Here is a 23,285-nt window from a genome sequence, read left to right as displayed (position 1 = left end):
TGAAGCCTTCAGAATTACTTGGGAATAGTCTTTCTACCATTTGTGCATCAAAATACTCTTTTTACTGTTGTATAAACATATTTTTATCAATACTTGCAAGAAAGCCTACTTTTAATAAACTAAGTAACAAATGTAAACTATAGGATTCATGAGGGTAATTAGTCCAAACAGCTGGCATACTTACAATTGCATTTCTTCTGAACAAACCTCAGCTTGCATGCTGTTCTGTAGGTGGAGAGTCGGATGCGATCCAGATCTTGAGCCCCTGGGGGGAGAAAAACGTACACATGTGGTGTGCCATGCGTGGGGAAAGAAAGTGATAATGTTTATAAATAGAACAACTACAGATCTAAACTATACACTTAATTTGATTTTTATCATTATTAGAATATAAGTTTAACTTTAAGACTTGAAAAGGTCTGTCCCATATTCCTCAGGTTCTGCGGGAAGGCAGCACGTGTATCCAGCACGGAGATCAGGTTATTGACTATGTTCACGGGCCAAGGAACACAAACTCAGCCCTGTGGTGTCTACTGCTTCTGAGAACAGTCTGCTCAAGCTGTGACTCAAAACAGTTAGATGATACCAGATAGTAACATCATCAAATAATCATTTTAAGTGGTCATCAGAGCATGGCTGTGAGGTGAGCACAGGCTGAATGTTGGTCATCTTTTCTTGGTGACTTTAGGCCAATTGTTTTTAGAAGCCTCAGTTTTCTCACCTGGAAGATGGGACTGACAACAATATTACTACTTATTTCATAGGATTGTTAAAAGGATAAATGAGTGCCTGTAACCTACAGCGCTGGGAACACTGCCTGGCATACAGTAAGTGCATCATTATTACTCCTGTCTATCTTGCAATGCTTCCTGTCAACCTCAGAGGACACTCCTTTCTAAAAAACAACCCCTGCTATTTCTGACACTGCGGCTTCCAGTTCCTCCCTAACACAGCGTGTTCCCCACATTCTTGAACTACTTTCCTCATCCACTCCTCTGCTCAAGAATCCAGCATGGGTTCTGATGCCTGCAGCACAGGGCTGAATGTTCAGCTCAGAATCCAAGCCCCTCTGCAGGCTCTTTCTATCCTATGTAACCCACCCCACAACATGTCCCACTGCTTTCTACTCCCGAACCTCTGCCGGGCTTGGGCCGGTCTCCTAACCATCCCCTGCAGATGGGCTGCTTGTTAAATCGACACCTGAGTTCCTGGCCATCCTCCCACCCTCCTCTGAATGGGCTAATTTCTAGGACAGAGTAGACTTTCAACAAATGTCTGTTCTTCTCTACTTCTAACTATTTGGTTCTCTTCAAGCCCATGTTTATGGTTCATAACAGATATTAAGGCATATGGCTATATTTTGACATGTATTGAACCTTCTTTTTACCAGTAAATGTGCTACAGAAATGCTTTAGAAGAGTTAGGGCAGCAAGTAAATGAACCGGCCTAGAAGCACTTATATTAGGAGGCCAATTAAGTGCTTTCCTAATGAAACTTGGGATCAATTAGCAAGTGTCCCTCACTGAGAGCATTTATCATTCCCTCACCTCAAACTGATCTCTTTAGATTCATAAAAAATACTATCAATACTTCTATTACTCTATGGTGTTATGAGGCAGATCATTAAATATTCATTCTTATGAGAGTTTATTACTTGACAAACAGACTCATTGATACTGAGTGCTCGAAGGATCAAAGAGGTAGGACTTACCCTCACCCAATGCAGGAATTTGCCTAAACATGTTCTTAGTAGATGGACATTTATCCAATGTCCATGTAAGATTATTTCCAACGATAGAGATGATTATAATTTAGTGAAAATATATGAGCTTTAAAGTCAGTAACTCTTAATCTTTCTCTTCCTTGTTGTGTGAACTTTGACAAGTTTTTACTTGCCATCCGATTTCTTCATGTACAAAATGAGGATAATAGTATCAACTTCACCAGCTGGTAACCTCTGTGGCTGGTACCTAGTGAGCGCTTAATAGCAGACAGACCTCCTTATAATGTTTCAGGTGTCATTTCTGAGCACCAATAAGTGATAGAAATTTCTTCTTTATATTTGGGCTTTAATTTGCCTCCTTATAACTTCAATCCGTTTGATCTGGTTTCCCTTCTGGAGCCATATAACCTTTTCTCCCTGTCTATTATAAACTTGATTAATTTATTCCGCAAAGATTGGGAAGCAGCTATCATGATCATCATTAGCATCTTCATTACCATCTGGACATTATGTACAAAGGTCTCTGTCATCACAGAGTTTAAAGTTTAGATGGGGAGGTAGCTTATCCTTGACCTTCTTAGGTTGAAGATGTCCAAGTCCAAAGTCATTTCAAGTATCAACACAAGGTCTACCACAGAGCATGGCACATAATGGGCTTCAATACATAGATGTTGCTATTATTCTCATTATCATCAGACACGGTTTGGAGACCAGACCCTTAAACATTCAAGTTATCCTGTTCTATGGCTGGCTAATACCTCCTTGAAATGAGATATACAAAATTAACCCAAATGACACAGCTATTGCCTCACCTGTATGGAATGTATAGAATACAATAGTTACCACCATTGATGAGGACATTTACTGATGCAATTTTTTCATAGATAGCTCATTCTTCTGGCTCTTACTAAGCCAGCAGTTCATTAAAAAAGCTAGGTCTTTTCTACTTTCTATTTAAATGCTTATTTGGGGGCTAAAGGTAGGACTTCATATTTAATCTTAGTTTCTTTTACTTTTTAGCTCATGCTTCTACCTTTCTGATATTTAAAAAAATTTTGATTTTGTCACTGGCATTTCAAAGGGCCTTCCCAGTTTCATGTCCTCTATAAATCTGAGAGGCTCATGTGGGAAATGAACTCTCTAGGATGCTGGATAACCAGAGACACAGAGACCATCAGAAATACATGAACGCTAAATCTTTTACCCCTGGATGAAGATGTACTTTTAGTGATGCTGAGTTTGGCTCAATAATCAAGAGAATCTCAATATCTGTAAATAATCCTTTAAAAGAAGACATTAGAGACATAGATGATTTATGTAAGTTCTTCAAAAATAATGATTTAAGCTCCAGGTATAAAACGACTATGATGCAGTACACGATTAAATTTCTTAGTTCCAGCAAGACCTCATCCTCTGAGAAGAGAAACTTTGGCTCCTCTGCTCCTCCATCTCATAGAGGTCCTAGGGGGCATTTGGCTAAGGTGCTGCTCTCCAGGATGCAGGAAAGAGGGACATAGAGATGATGCTTAGGGTCAGGAGTGTACTGACTGCTCTCCTCTGCCCATGTGGACTCAACTGACCCTCTGTTTTGTTCAAGCCTGAGGAAGGGGTAGGGAGGCCTGTCAATGTCTCCAGTTTGTGAAAGTTCTTCCTGGCTGAGGATGTAAGCCCTAAATATTAAAAGGGATGTGGTGAGCTGTGAAGTTTAGCTTTTCAGATACAACGGCCCATTGCCTCACGTGGACCATGTAAGTGGCAACCATGGGATCCATCATGGACTCTGGAACCCAAAAAAGCTGTACCGAGACAGGCTGGGCAGGTTCTTGCTCCATTTACCCACCTTGTTTAAAATAAATTTGTCTCTGGCCCAAAAAACCATGGACTTAGTTCAGTTTGACATGTGTGGTCTCTTCTTGAAAGTCTATAAATTCATAGCCTACCCTGAGAGTAGTCTCATGTCTTCTGTGTCCAAGTCGTTGCCTAAAATCTAAGACCTGACCAGGTCCACAGAGTCTTCCAGAATACAACTGGAGGCTGTCCTCCAAGTTGATGAATCCATTACTTATTCCTCCAGACATGGTCACAACATGGTTACAATCCCTACCTAATTGTACGAAGATCCAGCTCATGTTTTTCCAACGCATGCACAATCTAAGAGACTTTTGTTAGTATCTTGCTGAAATTAAGGTTCATTTTTATTCTATGGTATTTTCCTGAGCTAGCAGTCTAGTAACCTTATTAAAAAGGGAAATTAGCTGACTTAATTCATTTATAAAAAAGATGGAATTTGGATAAATGAATAAGGAAATGAGGTCAATAGAGTAATCCTTATTCTTAGCATGTTGAAATGTCTAGGATTACCACTATATTTTGTCCATGTTCTGAAAAAAAATCCATTTTATCTTGAAACCTACAACAAATTCACACTCTATACTCTCAAGAAACTAATTCTTCCTTTTTAATAAAAAAACAGTACAGCACTTCCCTATTTTTTTGCAATGTCCTTTTAATTATTTCTCAAATTTATAGTGTCTTTTCCATTATTATTATATCACTGGGCTATAATTCTTTAAAACATGGAGACTTGACTCATCTAAATAATATCTTAGATTAGATTTGTTTTATAATTATATGGGGGGGGCTGGGGGTAAATAATTAAGGGTAGAGATGAATAGTATTTTCTCTACTTCTGTATATATTTAAAACTTTGCATAAGAAAAATTTAAAGATAATTCATTTAAGGCAAGTTGATGCTCTTGCAACATCTCCTCAAACCTCTCACACTCAGGCCATAGCTGGAAAAAAATGATCGAGAGGAAAGCAAAGATGCAAGTTCAGAAATTCTGACTGATCACATTGTTACCTTCTGCAAATCCTGTTTTTCCTTTCTTTAGCTCTTCTTTTCAAGATTTTTTCTCCTCCCTCTGTCCCTTCCTTCCTCCTGCCTTCTTTCATTCCTTCCACCCACCCATCCATCCATCCAGCCAGCCAGCCAGCCAACCAACCAACCTGTATTATCTAATTTTTGGCTTTAGCTTCGTTCATTACACTTTGAACAGTTTCACACAATTCATATGTTTTGCCTTATATGTTTTCATAGCTCATTTATAAAACCTTTTATAAAATCATTCAGATTCTTAAATTTCTTACTCATTTTTCAAACTCACCCAACAAATATTTATAGAATAAAGATGAAGCCTATGAACTCCATGTCTAAACTCTTTTTCATGCTTGATGATTGACTGGATGTGTGTGTGTGTGTATGTGTGTGTGAGACAGAGACAGAAAGAGAGAAAGAGAGTGAGAGAGAGCAGGCAAAGGAGTTTTGGGGTCAAAAATAATGTTCAACTTTCTATCTTAGACAACTCAGTGGGATGGGTTGGCCCTCATTGAGCTAAGGTACCAACAAGGGGGAACAGGTCTGTAGGTGTGGGAAGATGAAGGGTTTAGTTTTGGGCTTACAGAGTTTGAGTTGCTTGTGGGGTGTCCGAGTGGAGATATCCAGTGTCAGTTGGATATTTGGATATGGAACTCCTTAATATGGACTATATTCCAGGAATTATTAATAAACATATAAAATGTACCAATGTGCCTTAATTGAGCCAGGACTGGGAATATTTCCCAAGAGGAGACTGTGTGCACAAGTAGGGCTATTCCACATTCTAGATAACAAAATGAGGCACAAATTTGGGGTTAGAAACTTCCTCCCCACTTCTGAACAACGCCCTTGTAGCTGTTCAAGGACTGTGTGGCTTTGGAAATACTGGAAAGTGGCAGCCTTGGTGGGACATTGCTTTGTTATGATGGGGAGTTAATGGAGCTAATGGTGAGCCTATCTCAAGGTGCTTCATCAGCAGAAGATTTGACAGTGAGAAGCCAAGTCTGGAAGGGACACTGACTTTACATGCTGACTATTCTGGATAAGCTGGTTCCTGAGAACATGGGGTGCGGTTTTGAAGGACACCTTGAACACTTGAGATCCATAACAATAACGGTGAAGCCTTGAGAGAAAGTCAAACTGTATAGGGAGAGAAGCGGTCAAGAACAAAACTTTGGTTAAAATCTGACTTCAGGGTGTCTGGAGGCTACTAAGAGACAGAAAAAGAGAAGTAGAGTTGTCAGAAAAAATAGGAGACCGGACTACAATGGTGACATAAGGAAGAATTTCCAGAATGGTGACCCATGGTGTTGACATCCCCAAAGTGCTGAAGAGCACAAGAAATGAAGATGAAAGTGAAAATAGTCACTGTATCCACCATGGCTCATGGGAGTGGGATCATTAATTTCCTTGAATTTTTGAAATTAGTTTTCCTAAAACTCATAGTGTGCACTGCAAAATCATGCTTCAGATGCCATTCCAACTACGCACATGCTGACTGCTGTCAATATTCTGAAGAAGGACAGTCTGCCTTTGAACCACTCAACAGTGTTTGTTGAGCACCTCCATTTGCCTCCCTTTGGTTTCTGGTCCCTCCTCCACTCAGAGCCCACTGGTATCACTCTGCTTTCTCCCCAGGACCTTCCTCATCTTGTTAGGCAGCCTTCCATGTTCTGAAAGAGTGTTTTCCAATCATTTCCCTCCCATTAAAACCTACTTATCGTGTGCTCTGAGGCTTTTAAACCAACACTGATTCGGCATCTAAGCTGGATGGGTTTCAAGGGAAAGGTTCAGCGTCCATCCCTAAGGAGAAGTTCACGTGAATGAGTGACACAGAAAACTTTCCTTTGTAAATTCTTTGTAAGTAAGTGTCATACAAAGCAGAGTAAATGTGCTCTCGGAGCAGAAAAACAGAGAAGAAAGGGAGCTTGATTCCAAGAACAAACAATTTATTCTGCTAAAAACCAGTTGGATGAAATTATTTGACCTGATAAACTTACTTGATGGCTGAAAAGGCCAAGGTGAGAATGACATTTACATTTAACTGAAAACTACTTTTCAGTTTTAATCTAAGGTACTAAGCAAACTGATAATTAGAGCATTATACTGAGGGGAAATTTTGGTTTAGGGCAACTTGCCCAAAATTGCTTTTAATCAAAGTATGTGGGCACACAGTTTTTTTTGTTTTTTTTTTTTGTTTTAGTTTTAGTTTTTGGCTTATTTGTGAGTCCATGCTACTCCTAACTTTGTTTCTTTGCCTTTTTGTTTTTGTTTCTGCTGCTTGCGGTTATGAGCTCCGAGTAGATGTTTAACACATGTATGTGTCACAGTCACCTGAATTTGCCAAAATTTCTTATCAATTGTTCTGCTTATCAATTGTTACCTGAGGGCAGACAGCAGAAGCACGAAGAACTACAATCCTGCAGCATGTGGAATAAAATCACAATCAAAGAAAGATAGACAAGATGAAAAGGCAGAGGGCTATGTACCAGATGAAGGAACAAGATAAAACTCCAGAAAAACAACTAAATGAAACTGAGATAGGTAATCTTCCAGAAAGAGATTTCAGAATAATGATAGTGAAGATGATCCAGGACCTAGGAAAAAGAATGCAGGCAAAGATAGAGAAGATGCAAGAAATGTTTAACAAAGATCTAGGAGAATTAAAGAACAAACAAACAGAGATGAACAATACAATATCTGAAAAGAAAAATACACTAGAAGGAATCAATAGCAGAGTAACTCAGGCAGAAGAATGGATAAGTGTCCTGGTAGACAGAATGGTGGAATTCACTGCTGTGGAACAGAATAAAGAAAAATAATGAAAAGAAATGAAGACAGCCTAAGAGACCTCTGGGACAACATCAAACACAACATCATTCGCATTATAGGGGCCCAGAAGGAGAAGAGAGAGAGAAAGGACCAGCGAAAATATTTGAAGAGATTATAGTTGAAAACTTCCCTAACATGGGAAAGGAAATAGCCACCCAAGTCCAGGAAGCGCAGAGAGTCCCAGGCAGGATAAACCCAAGGAGAAACATACTGAGACACATAGTACTCAAACTGGCAAAAATTAAAGACAAAGAAAAATTATTGAAAGCAGCAAGGGAAAAATGACAAATAACATACAAGAGAACTCCCATAAGGTTAACAGCTGATTTCTCTACAAGCCAGAAGAGAGTGGCATGATATACTTAAAGTGATGGAAGAGAAGAACGTACAACTAAGATTACTCTACCTGGCAAGGATCTCATTCAGATTTGAGAGAGAAATCAAAAGCTTTACAGAGAAGCAAAAGCTAAGAGAATTCAGCACCACCAAACCAGCTCTACAACTAAAGGAACTTCTCTAAGTGGGAAACACAAGAGAAGAAAAGGACCTACAAAAACAAACCCAAAACAATTAAGAAAATGGTAATAGGAACAAACATATCGATAATTACCTTAAACATGAATGGATTAAATGCTCCAACCAAAAGGCATAGGTTTGCTGAATGGATGCAAAAACAAGACCCATATATATGCTGTCTGCAAGAGACCCACTTCAGACCTAGGGACACATACAGACTGAAAGTGAGGGAATGGATAAAGATATTCTATGCAAGTGGAAATCAAAAGTAAGCTGGAGTAGCATTACTCATATCAGATAAAGTATACTTTAAAATAAAGAATGTTACAAGAGGTAAGGAAGGACACTACATAATGATCAAGGGATCAATCCGAGAAGAAGATATAACAATTATAAAATATATGCACTCAACATAGGAGCACCTCAATACATAAGGCAACTGCTAACAGCTCTAAAAGAGGAAATCGACAGTAACACAATAATAGTGGGGGACCTTAACACTTCACTTACACCAATGGATAGATCATCCAACAGAAAATTAATAAGGAAACACAAGCTTTAAAGGACAAAATAGACCAGATAGATTTAATTGATATCTATAGGATATCCCATCCCAAAACAGCAGATTATACTTTCTTCTCAAGTGCACACAGAACATTCTCCAGGAGATCATATCTAGGGTCACAAATCAAGCCTCAGTAAAGTTAAGAAAATTGAAATCATATGAAGCATCTTTTCTGACCACAATACTATGAGATTAGAAATCAATTACAGGGAAAAAAACGTAAAAAAGACAAACAAATGGAAGCTAAACAATACATTACTAAATAACCAAGAGATCACAGAAGAAATCAAAGAGGAAATCAGAAAATACCTAGAGACAAATGACAATGAAAAGACGATGATCCAAAACCTATGAGATGCAGCAAAAGCAGTTCTAAGAGGGAAGTTTATAGCTATACAAGCCGACCTCAAGAAACAAGAAAAATCTCAAATAAACAATCTAACGTTACACCTAAAGGAACTAGAGAAAGAACAAACAAAACCCAAAGTTAGCAGAAGGAAAGAAATCATAAAGATCAGAGCAGAAATAAATGAAATAGAAACAAAGAAAACAATAGCAAAGATCAGTAGAACTAAAAGCTGGTTCCTTGAGAAGATAAACACAATTGATAAACCATTAGCCATACTGATCAAGAAAAAGAGGGAGAGGACTCAAATCATTAAAATTAGAAATGAAAAGGGAGAAGTTACAATGGACACTGCAGAAATACAAAGCATCTTAAGAGACTACTACAAGCAACACTATGCCAATAAAAGGGACAACCTGGAAGAAATGGACAAATTCTTACAAAGGTATAACCTTCCAGGACTGAACCAGGAAGAAATAGAAAATATGAACAGACCAATCACAAGTAATGAAATTGAAACTGTGATTAAAAATCTTCCTACAAACAAAAGTCCAGGACCAGATGGCTTCACAGGTGAATTCTATCAAACACTTAAAGAAGAGCTAACACCCATCCTTCTCAAACTCTTCCAAAAAATTGCAGGGGAATGAACACTCCCAAACTCATTCTATGTGGTCATTATCACCCTGATACCAAAACCAAACAAAGATACTACAAAAAAAGAAAATTACAGACCAATATCACCTGATGAATACAGATAAAAAAATCCTCAACAAAACACCAGCAAACAGAATCCAAATACACATTAAAAGGATCATACACCAGGATCAAGTGGGATTTATCCCAGCGATGCAAGGATTCTTCAATATATGCAAATCAATCAATGTGATACACCATATTAACAAATTGAAGAATTAAAAACCACATGATCATTTCGATAGATGCAGAAAAGGTTTTTGTCAAAATTCAACACCCATTTATGACAAAAACTCTCCAGAAAGTGGCATAGAGGGAACCTACCTCAACATAATAAAGGCCATATATTACAAACCCACAGCAAACATCATTCTCAATGGTGAAAAACTGAAACTATTTCCTCTAAGATCAGGAACAAGACAAGGATGTCCACTCTCACCACTATTATTCAACATAGTTTTGGAAGTCCTAGCCACAGCAATTGGAGAAGAAAAAGAAATAAAACGAATACAAATTGGAAAAGAAGAAGTAAAACTGTCACTGTTTGCACATGACATGATACTATACATAGACAATCCTAAAGATGCCACCAGAAAACTACTAGAGCTAATCAATGAATTTGGTAAAGTAGCAGGATACAAAATTAATGCACAGAAATCTCTTGCATTCCTATACACTAATGATGAATAATCTGAAAAGGACATTAAGGAAACACTCCCATTTACCACTGCAACAAAAAGAATAAAATACCTAGGAATAAACCTACCCAGGGAGAGAAAAGACCTGTATGCAAAAAACTATAAGACACTGATGAAAGAAATTAAAGATGATACCAACAGATGGAGACATATACCATGTTCTTGGATTGGAAGAATCAATATTGTGAAAATGACTCTACTACCCAAAGCAATCTACAGATTCAATGCAATCCCTATCAAATTACCAATGGCATTTTCTACAGAACTAGAACAGAAAATCTTAAAATTTATATGAAGACACAAAAGACCCTGAATAGCCAAAGCAGTGTTGAGGGAAAAAAACAGAGCTGGAGGAATCAGACTCCCTGACTTCAGACTATATTACAAAGCGTAATCAAGACAATATGGTACTGGCACAAAAACAGAAATATAGATCAATGGAACAGGATAGAAAGCCCAGAGAGAAACCCATGCTCCTGTGGTCAACTAACCTATGACAAAGGAGGCAAGGATATACAATGGAGAAAAGACAATCTCTTCAATAAGTGGTGCTGGGAAAGCTGGACAGCTACATGTAAAATAATGAAATTAGAACACTCCTTAACACATACACAAAAATAAACTCAAAATGGATTAGAGACCTAAATGTAATACTGGGCACTATAAAATTCTTAGAGGAAAACATAAGAAGAACACTCTTTGACATAAATCACAGCAAGATATTTTTTGATCCATCTCCTAGAGTAATGGAAATAGAAACACAAATAAACAAATGGGACCTAATGAAACTTCAAAGCTTTTGCACAGCAAAGGAAACCATAAACAAGATGAAAAGACAACCCTCAGAATGGGCAAAAATATTTGCAAATGAATCAACAAAGGATTAACCTCCAAAATACATAAACACCTCATGCAGCTCAATATTAAAAAAACAAACAACCCAATCCAAAAATGGGCAGAAGACCTAAATAGACATTTCTCCAAAGAAGACATACAGATCGCCAAGAGGCACATGAAAAGCTGCTCAGCATCATTAATTATTAGAGAATGCAAATCAAAACTACAATGAAGTATCACCTCACACCAGTTAGAATGGTATCATCAGAAAATCTACAAACAATAAATTCTGGAGAGGGTGTGGAGAAAAGGGAACCCTCTTGCACTGTTGGTGGGAATGTAAATTGATACAGCCACTATGGAGAACAGTATGGAGGTTCCTTAAAAAACTAAAAATAGAATTACCATATGACCCAGCAATCCCACTACTGGGCATATACCCAGAGAAAACCATAATTCAAAAAGATACATGCACCCCACTGTTCATTGCAGCACTATTTACAATAGCCAGGTCATGGAAGCAACCTAAATGCCCATCGACAGACGAATGGATAAAGAAGATGTAGTACATATATACAATGGAATATTACTCAGTCATAAAAAGGAATGAAATTCGGTCATTTGTGGAAACGTGGATGCATCTAGAGACTGTCATACAGAGTGAAGTAAGTCAGAAAGAGAAAAACAAATATCGTATATTAACACATATATGTGGAACCTAGAAAATGGTAGAGATGAAACGGTTTTCAGGGCAGAAATTGAGACACAAATGTAGAGAACAAACGTATGGACACCAAGGGGGGAAAGTGGTGGGAGTGGGGTGGTGGTGTGATGAATTGGGAGATTGGGATTGACATGTATACACTGATTTGTATAAAACTGATGACTGATAAGAACCTGCTGTCTATAAAAAAAATTAAATTAAATTAAAAAAATCGTCACCCTGTTTTCTGTGTTCTCTGCTCTTTTGCTTTTGTAAGGTTCCCCTCAGCTTGACAAACCTTTAGACGGGTTTCTTCCTGACTCTAGGTCTTTGATCTCCCTTTTCTTAGAGCACTTACTTTTCTACAAAACTTTCCTTTGTAAATTCTTTGTCTGCCCCTTTAAAGAGGTAAACCTCCCAGACTTTTGCCAGTTTTACAACCCAGGAATATCTTTCTCAAGGACTGGGAGCCATTCTTTGGAAATGAAATCATTGAAGGAGATCTCCTAGTCTCTGTGGGAGGGTAGGAGCCTAACTTCCTCATTGTGACAATGAGTAAACACAGTTGACCAACTTCCCCTCTGGTATCCTCCAGTACTTCTGCTCTAGCTCACCCCAGTGCTTAGAAACCCTCCTGTCTTTGGTTCCGGCAGAGCTGAGTTCCATCTCTCTCCCCTCTCACAATAGTATTGAAAGAAGTCTTCCCTGCCTTCTTAACTGCTTTTTATTTTTTCCTGTGACATTTGCAATTTCCAAAACCAAGAAACTCTTCAGCACTTTCCTTTCATGTTTAAAAAGAACTACTTCTAGGTAATTCTTAGCTGACCAGATTTACAAGTTCTTCCTTCTTTTTCAGCTCCCTGTCTAGACATCATAGATTCCTGGAAGAAGTTACTTTCTAAGTTTCGATGTCAGTCTTCTCTGATAATAGTTTCCTTGTTTTCTTTGGTGTCCTGCTGATAGAACTGGGGTAACCCATATATTTTTCAAATATTTAACACATTCTCAATGAGATTACATTTCTCTTTTGTCTGACAGACTATCAAAATCAATTTCTCCTGTTGAAATCAGCCAACTGCTTTATCTGGCAGGATCCCACTCACTGTGGACGTGTGTCCTATTTAGTGTTAATCTGAACACGATGCTCACTAATGAATTGTTAAGGTCAGATGTGTTTACTTGCTTTTTAAGAGAGGAAGAATGGAAGAAAGATACATATCTGTGTGGCTTGCTTAACTATTTTGATCACTAATCAGGAGAACTCAAAATGATTTATAAACTGTATGACCTCCCTGAGAAGCTTCTATGAAAAGGTTAAGTTACAATTTGGGAAATGAATGCACAATTTTCCTAAGTCTCTCTCATTTGAAAAATTTAGAGCTTTTCTGTTTCTATGGCTATAAAACTTATGTTGATCTTTCTTTGAGTTGGACAACTTTTTTATTTTATTTTATTTTTTTGCGGTACGCGGGCCTCTCACTGTTGTGGCCTCTCCCGTTGCGGAGCACAGGCTCCGGATGCGCAGGCTCATTGGCCATGGCTCACGGGCCCAGCCGCTCCGCGGCATGTGGGATCCTCCCAGACCAGGGCACGAACCCGTGTCCCCTGCATCGGCAGGCGGACCTCCAACCACTGCGCCACCAGGGAAGCCCTGAGTTAGACAACTTTAATTCAGAAGACATTTGTGACATATGTGTTTGTCTGTGCCAGACACTGCACCAGGTTTAGAAGGAGCTGGGATTATGTACTTAAATTCAGATAAATGTTATAAAATCATGACATAAGCACACTTTTAAAATTCTTACAGTCTGTTGGCTAATACGGTCTTTAATGTAACAATGATAAATTTAAAGATTTCCTCTAAGACTTTACTGCTTTTCTATGTTAAAAATTAATGTTTTTTTTCTTTTTCTGACAAAACACTGGTCCATGATATACAGAGCTCTTGCCTCTTCAGTCTAAGAATCTATGATACGAGAGGATACCTGTGCTGCTTTGGATTTTGTCTAGATGGCCAGGCAGTAACTAGGTTCCTTCCTCTGTCAGATTTGTATCAACAAAGGTCCCAGTTCCAGATGACTGGTCAGGTCAGAAGTGAGGCTACAGTATCAGACGTGGAAATTGGAAGGTCATGGCTGAAACTGTCACAAGCACTTTAGACATGTTTCTAAAAGTGGAAAAAGCAAGGAGCATGATTGAGATTCTCCACATCAATTTTAATTTTCCTTCCTCTTTGTTAGTTCTAATGCTGTCTTGGTGCCTCCAGATTATTGGGAAATGATAAAGGAAAATGTGAATCTTATTGTCTGGGGCTTTCCTTTATCTGCTCTGACCCTCATTCTTGCCAATCAGTTTCAATCTTCAGTAGAAGCCTAATTTTGCCTCTTGGCTTCCCCGAGTAAAAGGCTTACGACTCACTTCTGCTCATCCTCATTCCTTCTGCAGGGAAGGAGAGATAAAAAGCCCATAGGAGAATCGTACTTTTTTCTTTATAACATTTAATTTGAGATGTGTGTTCTCCCCCCAATGTCAAGTTCTTCTTCCTTATGAATAAGAAAAATGGTCTAGAAGGAGATACTACCACCCAATTACTTACACAGCAACCTTGCATTTACATAAACCAACAATCTTTATTTAATAAGTTCTCCATTGGAGTCAGTAAATATAGTCTTGGTTTGGTTTTCCTTGCATAGCAGGTCACCTCCAAGCTCTTTTAAACCTTTGTTTTCCTTTTCACTTTTTAGAAACTAGCTTGTAGGACAGCTTGTCCCCCGTTGCATGAAGTTCAAATGACAGCTTATAGCTTGGTCTGGTAATCACGCCTGACTCCTCTTTCCCATATGAACATATGATATTGTTTTGTGGGTAAGACATTCAATGATTCATTTCAAAATTTTCATCTATTTCCTGCAATGTGCCAGACCCTGTGGTAGTACAGGGAAATGAACACAGACTTTGAAGTTTAGTGGATTGTATTAATGCCAACACTAAATAGTGTTTATTAAGCATCTGTGTATGTATATATACATTCAGGTCCACGAAACTTTTTCTTTCATGTAAGATATACAGTCTTAGTAACAAATTATGATGATTCACTGTCTAATTTAATTCTTACTCAAGAGGAGGCAAAAACGCCTAAACATACATTTTATGTAAAGACTTTAGGATTTTAGGGAAAAGTACAAATGTCATAAGGATTAAGTGGTTGTTTCCAGCCTTCCATGAGTATTCAAGGATGTTCCTTCAAAGTTCCATACTTACTCATCTCTGCAAACAGCTGTCTTCTTTCTGCCATGGTATTTCCTCTTTTCCCACTATCTTCAATCATTCTATGAGACAAAATGGTTACAATGTGTATTAGCCTCATGTTAATAAGGCAAACAGCTATTTCTACATAAACACACTTGCTATGGTCATGCCACAGACGTAGACACCAACTACTTAAAACTGTGTCTGTAAAAAGAATAGCTTTACTTTGACTAACTTAAATGGTTGTACATATTTTCCATATATAATATTGTAGTTGTGGAAGGGGGTGTAAAATTTTTATTTTCTAATGTACAAATAACTACAATAGCAGATCACCTTGTGCTATAACGGAATACAACCCTCTACCATCTGTTAGGTGATGCATTTCACATAGAGTTCCTCTTTCAATTTTGGGAATACCTATGAATAATATAGAGCAGATATTACAGATCCCATTCAAGAAATGATGAGATTGAGAGTCTCATGGACATAGTAAGGGAAATGGCATAGACTTGTGTACTCCAAGACCAGTCTGTTTTCCACTACATTCTGTTACAGCTTGTCCTGTGTGCACTCAATACCTCAATTTAGAAGAAGGTCATTTCCTAAATGTTCATTTCTAATTTAAGTGTTTGGAACCTGCAACTGTTTTTCTGTACATAATAATTTCAGGCAAAGTGGTTAGGTTTACCTATCTCTACTAAATCATACTATCGTCTGCAACAGAACTACTTAAAAAATACTACGAAAACACCAACAGTTAAAATGGAGAATAAAAAAAATTTTTTAATTAAAATTTGACTTAAGGAAAAAGAAAATAATGAGAAAGTTAATGGAAATGTTGTTTAGCCCGATAGAGGGTTTTGGGCTAAATATACGTGTTTTATAGGTTGATGGAGCTGATTTTTTGTTATAGCAAATTAAGCTTTTAAAAACCAAGGTTTTCTCTCTCACACACACATATATACATACACTTATATACATATATATATGTTTTGATTCAGGCATGGTAAACAGAAGGCACAGCTGATCTTTTTGGCTTTCAATGGACCCTGTTCTTTTTCAAATATGAATTTTGCTCATGTTATTGTTATTATTTTTGCCTGGATTGCCCTCAGCCTACGAATGGATAAGTTGCAGTTATCCTTCAGGTCTCAGTTTAGCTGTATCTTCCTCTGAAATTTTCCTGCACTCTCTGTGATGGTTTGGTTACTGTCCTCTGAATCTCCATAGTCTGTTATGCCTCTTTCTCAGCGCTGAGCATTCACTTAACAAATGTTTATCGAGTGCCTTCTACACTCCAGGAACTAAACTAAGCTCTTGAGTATACAACAGTGATGAAGTCACAGTTCCTGCCCTCCAGGCGCTTACACTCTAGTAGTGAGATACAGAAGCATAAAAGCAATGAAAACACAATGAGGCAACTACAGCCGTAGAAGTGTAAAGAAAGATATGTGAATGTGAGAGAGGTTGACTACCTGGGGGTAAATTTAAGGGAACTACAATCCTCCCTTGGTATCCACAGGGGATTGGTTCCAGCCTCTCCCCTGCTTCCCCAATACCAAAATCCTCACATGCTCAAGTCCCTTATATAAAACAGTGATGTACGGTTGGTCCCCTGGATCTGCCTTTGATGGGGAGTTGGTTGAGTCCTCAGTGTGGACCCCACAGATATGGAGGGCCCGCTGTGCTTGCAGAAGACTGCTCAAAAGATGATGACTCACTGGGGACTCAAAGAAGAAAATTGGTGGAGAAACAAAATGTGATGTCAGACAAACTGGTCAAACAGCCTCTCCAGTTGCTTCTATGAGTTAAGGATTATTTGCCTACTGCTAGGAAAGGAAAGAAGGGCATGGAACAGCCTTAGTTTACAGAGTTAAGAGTGTGTATCCATTCACAATGGGTGGTAATATAACCAAGGTCAGGCTTCAATAATAACTGGAAAAACACAGAGTTGTTAATGAAGCTTCCTCAACTTGGTAACGATGCAGTGCTGAACACAGTCCAATGCTTTCTTTTCATGAGATTTTAAATGTGTAGGTATGGTTGATATATATAGATCAGGAGAAAAACACACCCCTCCTGAATCACGTAACCCATCTCCTTTCCTCCAGAGGAAGTGGGCAGAAAATAATCTGACATTCACGAACTAGTCTGGGAAGAGCTTCCAATTTTTATTTCAAGAGCTCAGAAGTAGAGCTGAAGCAGTATAGAGATAGGGGATAGAAACAGGATATATTCCTGCATCTGTCTATATGTTGGACTGAGATGAGAAGAACCATTATAAATAAATCACAGAGGATGGCAGGCTGGAAAGCTATGATTGAAAATGTCAGGGAGCAGGGGAGTGGGAAGGGTAAGCTGGGACGAAGTGAGAGAGAGGCATGGATTTATATACACTACCAAATGTAAAATAGATAGCTAGTGGGAAGCAGCTGCATAGCACAGGGAGATCAGCTCGGTGCTTTGTGTCCACCTAGAGGGGTGGGATAGGGCGGGTGGGAGGGAGATGAAAGAGGGAGGAGATATGGGGATATATGTATACGTATAGCTGATTCACTTTGTTATAAAGCAGAAACTAACACACCACTGTACAGCAATTATACTCCAATAAAGATGTTAAAAAAAAAAAAGAAAGAAAATGTCAGGGAGGTAAAGACTGGCTTGTGAACTTGCAGAGTTACTGCCCTTACTACTCACTTGGTACTGTCTGTGACATCTCTTCTTTTAGTTAACTTTTTGTTTGTCTCTGTAAGGTTTTTAGGGGCAGTAACTGAAAAATTTTAAATTCTTCACAGTGTCTAGCCAAATCCAGTCAACAGATACTATGTCCAGTTACTATTTACTGAACAAAAGAATAAAACAGAAGAAAAAGAGGAAAGAGAGAGAAAAGAAAAATAAGTTTTCTTCCCCCAAATGGACTTTCAATTATATTTTCAAAAACTGACTCATAGAAGAGTGAAATTCCAATTGTATTAGTTTCAGAGATTAATTATTTGAAATGAGAGAAACCAATTTATATTTTTAAAATAATCTGGAACCATGCATTTTACAGTAAAATCTTGTCTTATGAAACAGGCTGAAATACACGCAAACTATATTGATGTCACCTTTTGGTCTATTCATCACTGTTTCGGTTAATTAACTCATAAAAGAACAATCATTAGTTACACAATAGGTATTAATTCTCACTTCTAAGTAAAATGTGTACCTTATGAGGAAAAGAAAGAAAAAACTCAGTGGTGTAAAATAATGGAAATCCTGGAAAATGATTACGAATATATAAGGAAAAATAGCACACCTCTCATTTTCCCCCCAGAGTTTTCTGGGAAGCGGCGCTGTTAGATAAAATGGAGAACATTCATTTATTCCCCATCGATTGCAGTCATAATAGTAAAAATGGAGGCATGCCAGTTTTCAGCTTACACTGATTCCACAGAGGGACTCGTGGACACAGTGAGCTCATAAATCAAATAGGCAAAAAGCACCACTGTGGGCTCCTTAGTTTCCAATTTAACTCTGATCAGTGGGTCTTGGGATACACAATGCCTGACTATCTTCTCATCGTTTTAGAAAGAAAGAAGAGCAAAATTTCAGTAGAGGAAGGAGGAAGAGCTTTACAGACAGCAACTTCGCTTCTGAAATTGTCAAGAAGCTTGACTTTTCATGAATTTCAGTATAAGGACAGCTGCCCAGAGTCATATGGAGGAGATGAAGGGGAAAATAACCCATCTATGACGATACTAATATCACAAGGTGCATGGCTCACCAACAGGCCTGATTTGGTCAGTGTCTGTTGCTCCTTCATGTAGATGAGATGCTTAACTTAGAGTTTTACCAGAAGATTGCAGAAATGTCAAAAGTATAAAAAGAACTAACAATGATAAATAAGGGGTGAGCCCCGTCAGATGTTTCTTTTACTAGCACTCAGTCCCACAGATTACACAGGGTGTGTATTATTTTCACTTATGAGAATCCATCCTTTCATTCACTTAAGAAATATTTATAATATAGCTATAATTGGTCAGACCACTGTTAGCTTCTTGAGATCCAAAGATGAGTAAGACATGATCCTTGCCCTTAAGAAGCTCACAGTCCAGAAGGGAAAACAAATTATTCTAACAAATTATTATAATTTGGTGTGTACTGCTAGATATAGTAGTTTATGTCTGGGAAGAATCAAAAGAGACATCAAAGAAAGGGTGACTCTGGAGCAGAGTTTTAAAGGATGAATAGGAATGTTCCAGACAGAAGAGGGTGGAGAGATGGCAATTATAGTTAGAAAGAATCACTAAAAAAAAGCATGGAGCTTGAGAAAGGGTATATGGTGCATTTGGCAACTGGGAATAGTTCAGTATTGCTGAGTGCAAGTGAGAGGCGAACAGGCATCTGATCTACAAAGCCTTATTTGTCAAGTCTAGACAGTATAGGACTTTCCTACGGGAGGCTGGGTACCATCCAGGGTTTTAGCAGGGAATTGATGTACACAGATTTAGGTTTTGGCAAGATTGCTCCAGCATGTCGAGTGGAGAAAAGATTTGGGTAGGCAGGAGGGTAGGGGATAGAAACCCATGAGTAATGGAAGAGTCCAGTTAGCTGGATACTTCCGTGATTCAGGAGTGAACTAATATGTCTTATGCTAAAGGACTGACTTGAGAGAGATTTGGGACACATCTGATAGGACTTGGTGATTGGCAGGTCACGTGGAGAACAGCAGAGGAGAGGACCTCAGCTTTTGCTTGCCCTCAGCACTTCACATATATTAGAAAACATTCTGCTGAACTCACGGCACAATGAGTTTGTAGGAGGTGAGGTTACCAAGTCACGCTTCTTCCAGCACAGTCATTAAAAGAGGCTGAAAGCTGGATAGGGAGGGCTCCACCTCTTAGCCCCTATATAGGGGGGAGGGATGAAATAACAGAGTAGAACAGTGTGGGAACCAGCAAGAAATAAAGAATAAAATCCAAATGTGAGGCACAGAGTATTGGAAGAAAAGTGCATTTTATTTTGGCATAGTGAGAAGTTCCCACTGAAATATCACATCCTTCACGACACGTCTATAATCCAACATCATCAGTAATAAACAGACATTTGTATTACACATGATATATAAGACATTTTAAAGGTAGAAGCTTAAACGAATGGTGTCTTCCATTTGTATAACTTTCTGAAGATTATAAAATGTTTTTCCCTATAACCTGGTGAGGAAGTTGAAGAGATATTATTACTCTTAAATTCCAGCTGAAGAACTTGACACTAGGCAGGTGGTGGCTGCCCCCCAAAACAAAGTATTGTCTGTCAGGGCAGGAAATTGAATCCATTTTTTTTTTTTTTGCCTTTAATTTTGAAATTCCTCAGCTAGTTTGGATTCTAATTGCCAGTAATCTTATTCCAGCTGCCACTGTCCAACGCAAATGAAGATTTTCTGAAACTGATAAACTGCAAAGAAGTTGACAGAAGTTCGTGATCAACAGTCCAAAAGGAGCCTAGAGAGGAAGGGTCCACATCACTCTCAAATGTCACTGAGAAATTCCTCTGAATGCTACTTCTTAATGGAATCCTCCCATTTTAAAACATCGTTGTACTGGAAATTATCATAGAGATTAAAATAATTCCCAGCGTCAGGATTTATGTAAACCCAGACACATATAAACACACCAACTCACACACTGATTCACACTCTCACATTTTAAATCCACAAAAGCCGACAATGTTTTTAGAAAAGTCTGGTTCTGCTTTGCTTCTGCTCCACTGTAGCAAACACAAGACTTGTAGATTTCATGTTTAGTGTGATAAGACTCTTCCCAGGCTTTATTTCCATCCATTTGCTCCAGGTGGATGACAGGAAGATGCAGGGTCTAGCCATCACCAACTGCTGTAATCCCCAAAGTTAATAAGTGCAATGAAGGCCATTTCAAGCTCCTTTCCTCCTTTAATTGATTTATTGGTGGCGTATAAATGCCTGTTTCCATTTCTGTTAATGAAAGAAACCTCTAGTAGGACTTTCTCAGATTTACATTCTTGTTCTAATCTCTGGCAATATAATAAAAAAGTATTCAGAGCTCTTTCCTGAGGCAAAATATAATTGCATTTGCTTTTATCTCTTAGCCTTTTATCTAGATGAGCTCCTGAAAGGAGGAAAATGTTGTCACTAAAATAAATGGCTATAATGGGGTTCTGGCTTTGCCTTTTACTTTGAACATCAACTTCTGCTTTTGGAACTTGAGTTTTGTTTTTGGGGGATGAAGGGCACAAGCTCACTATTTTAGTGTCACGACCATAGGCACTCCTGATACCTACCCAGATTTGAACTAGAAATATGATGCCAGTTGAGTTTGATCATTGAACTTATTTGCACAACATTAGGTTGGAATTCTTATGTTGCTTTGTAATATGTTTCTCTAGCTTGTAAGACCCACTTTAAAATGTACTTTGAGCCCAGGGAGAAGAAAATTGATTCTTCAGGGAACGTACATAGACATAAACAGATACGTACATTGATATGGGTACGTAATGAGGTAAACTTTAAGAAACAGAAAATGCCATTAAAAAGTGAGAAAACCATTTTTAGCTGGAAAGAACTACTATCAGTGGTACTTTCAAGTCAGGAAGGAACCTGCTGCTCTGGGGTCAGAGGGTACAAGATATTTAAGGTCATTTGGTTTTGTTTGACTTCATTTGGCTTGGTACGAGGCTAGGACTTCCGGTCAAGAGGAGCTGGCATCGCCTATTAGTCAGGGTTTAAAGATTGCAGAACCGGGCTGGGAGCAACTTGGTATGGGAAAAGGGAGCCTTTTGGAAGGAAGATGATAAAAATTTGGACTCTGTCACGTGAGGTTCAAAGTTATTAGAAAGTCTCTGAAGGACTCGGGAGCCCTGCCTAAGAGCTTCATCAAAAGGACCTCAAAGATCCCTAGGGGAAACAACCACAGGGAGAGGGTCGTCTATACTGCTGCCTTTAGCACTGCATTAGGACCTAAGATTTTTTTAGAGAACATGTTTCGTCCAGTATGATGTGCCTTTGGGACAATGGTTGTGTATGTGCACCTGTATTTCTCAAGAGCGATAGTGTTATGTGTATAGGCCCACTTGGTCATGGGGGAACCGTGGCTGACCTTAACACTGGAGCAAGAGTCTTCCCTGTTCTCCTGCTGGGATTGCCAAATTCTTAACTTTTGGGGGTCAGGTGTTTGTTAGGAAATGACTGCCTTCCGATAGTTTGGAACCTTCTCCATTCAGTGTGGGATATCGCTGTTCATAAACATAGGTCTGTTTCTTTTCCCTACATATCTAATAAATGAAAAATGAAAATTTCCCTCCCCCCATAATTATAAGATCTTTTTTCATTAATCTTGCAATAATAACACCCCAAGTTTTTTTTAATGTATTTTAAAAAATTAATTAATTTTTATTTTTGGCTGCATTGGGTCTTCATTGCTGCGCACAGGCTTTCTCTAGTTGCGGTGAGCGGGAGTTACCCTTTGTTGAGGTGTGTGGGCTTCTCACTGTGGTGGCTTCTCTTGTTGCAGAGCACAGGCTCTAGTACTGTGGGCTTCAGTAATTGTGGCACGTGGGCTCAGTAGTTGTGGCTCGCAGGCTCTAGAGTGTAGGCTCAGTAGTTGTGGCGCACGGGCTTAGCTGCTCTGCGGCATGTGGGATCTTCCCAGACCAGGGCTTGAACCCGTGTCCCTGCATTGGGGACATTCTCAACCAGGGAAGTCCAGACCCCAAGTTTTTGAGTTTTGGATTTTTAAGCCTGACTTATCTCATTATAGTGGGATTATACTGTATATTATATATATATATATATATATATAAATAATATACAATAGTATATATAGTATATATTATTTTACTTGCATATGTAAAAATGTGTATATATATATATATATATATATACACACATTTATGTAAGGAAAATAATTTGGAAAAATTTAAAGATGCAGTTCAAAATTTTTTTCAAGTGACTGAGTTAATTTAGCTTCTCAATGAAGAGGTATTAGGTGATTAAGCAATGCAATGCCATCCAGTCCATAATTTCTTTTAAGTTTTAGCCCCTTTCAATAATTTGATAAAAGATGTGGATCCTCACTCCACCAAAATGCTCATGCCCCTGGATACATAAATAAAGGAATTATAAGTGCTTGCATGGACTGGTTTAGGGGAAGAAAGCCAGGATTTAATGAGAATCAAAGGTAGCTTTACTTTATAGGGAACACTAACCATTAGTTAAAGGGAGCAG

General features: G+C 38.4%; 1 protein-coding gene across 7 annotated transcripts in view; it reads right to left on the bottom strand.

The window, feature by feature from the left end:
- Positions 1 to 23,285, bottom strand: part of DTNA (dystrobrevin alpha) — a 279,329-nt gene that overhangs the window by 113,219 nt on the left and 142,825 nt on the right. For all 7 annotated transcript variants that reach the window (XM_073790646.1, XM_073790647.1, XM_073790648.1 and 4 more), the window contains exons 3-4: positions 15,056 to 15,123; positions 185 to 265 (exon numbers count right to left, since the gene is read on the bottom strand). In XM_073790646.1, coding sequence (XP_073646747.1) covers positions 185 to 265; positions 15,056 to 15,122 — 148 coding nt within the window. In that variant the 5' untranslated portion in view covers position 15,123. The remainder of the gene's footprint in view (positions 1 to 184; positions 266 to 15,055; positions 15,124 to 23,285) is intronic.

The sequence above is a fragment of the Tursiops truncatus genome, chromosome 13, assembly GCF_011762595.2.
Source record: "Tursiops truncatus isolate mTurTru1 chromosome 13, mTurTru1.mat.Y, whole genome shotgun sequence".
Lineage (NCBI taxonomy): Eukaryota > Metazoa > Chordata > Mammalia > Artiodactyla > Delphinidae > Tursiops > Tursiops truncatus.
The sequence above is the reverse complement of the archived record's forward strand: the minus strand, read 5'-3'. Positions and strand labels throughout refer to the sequence as shown.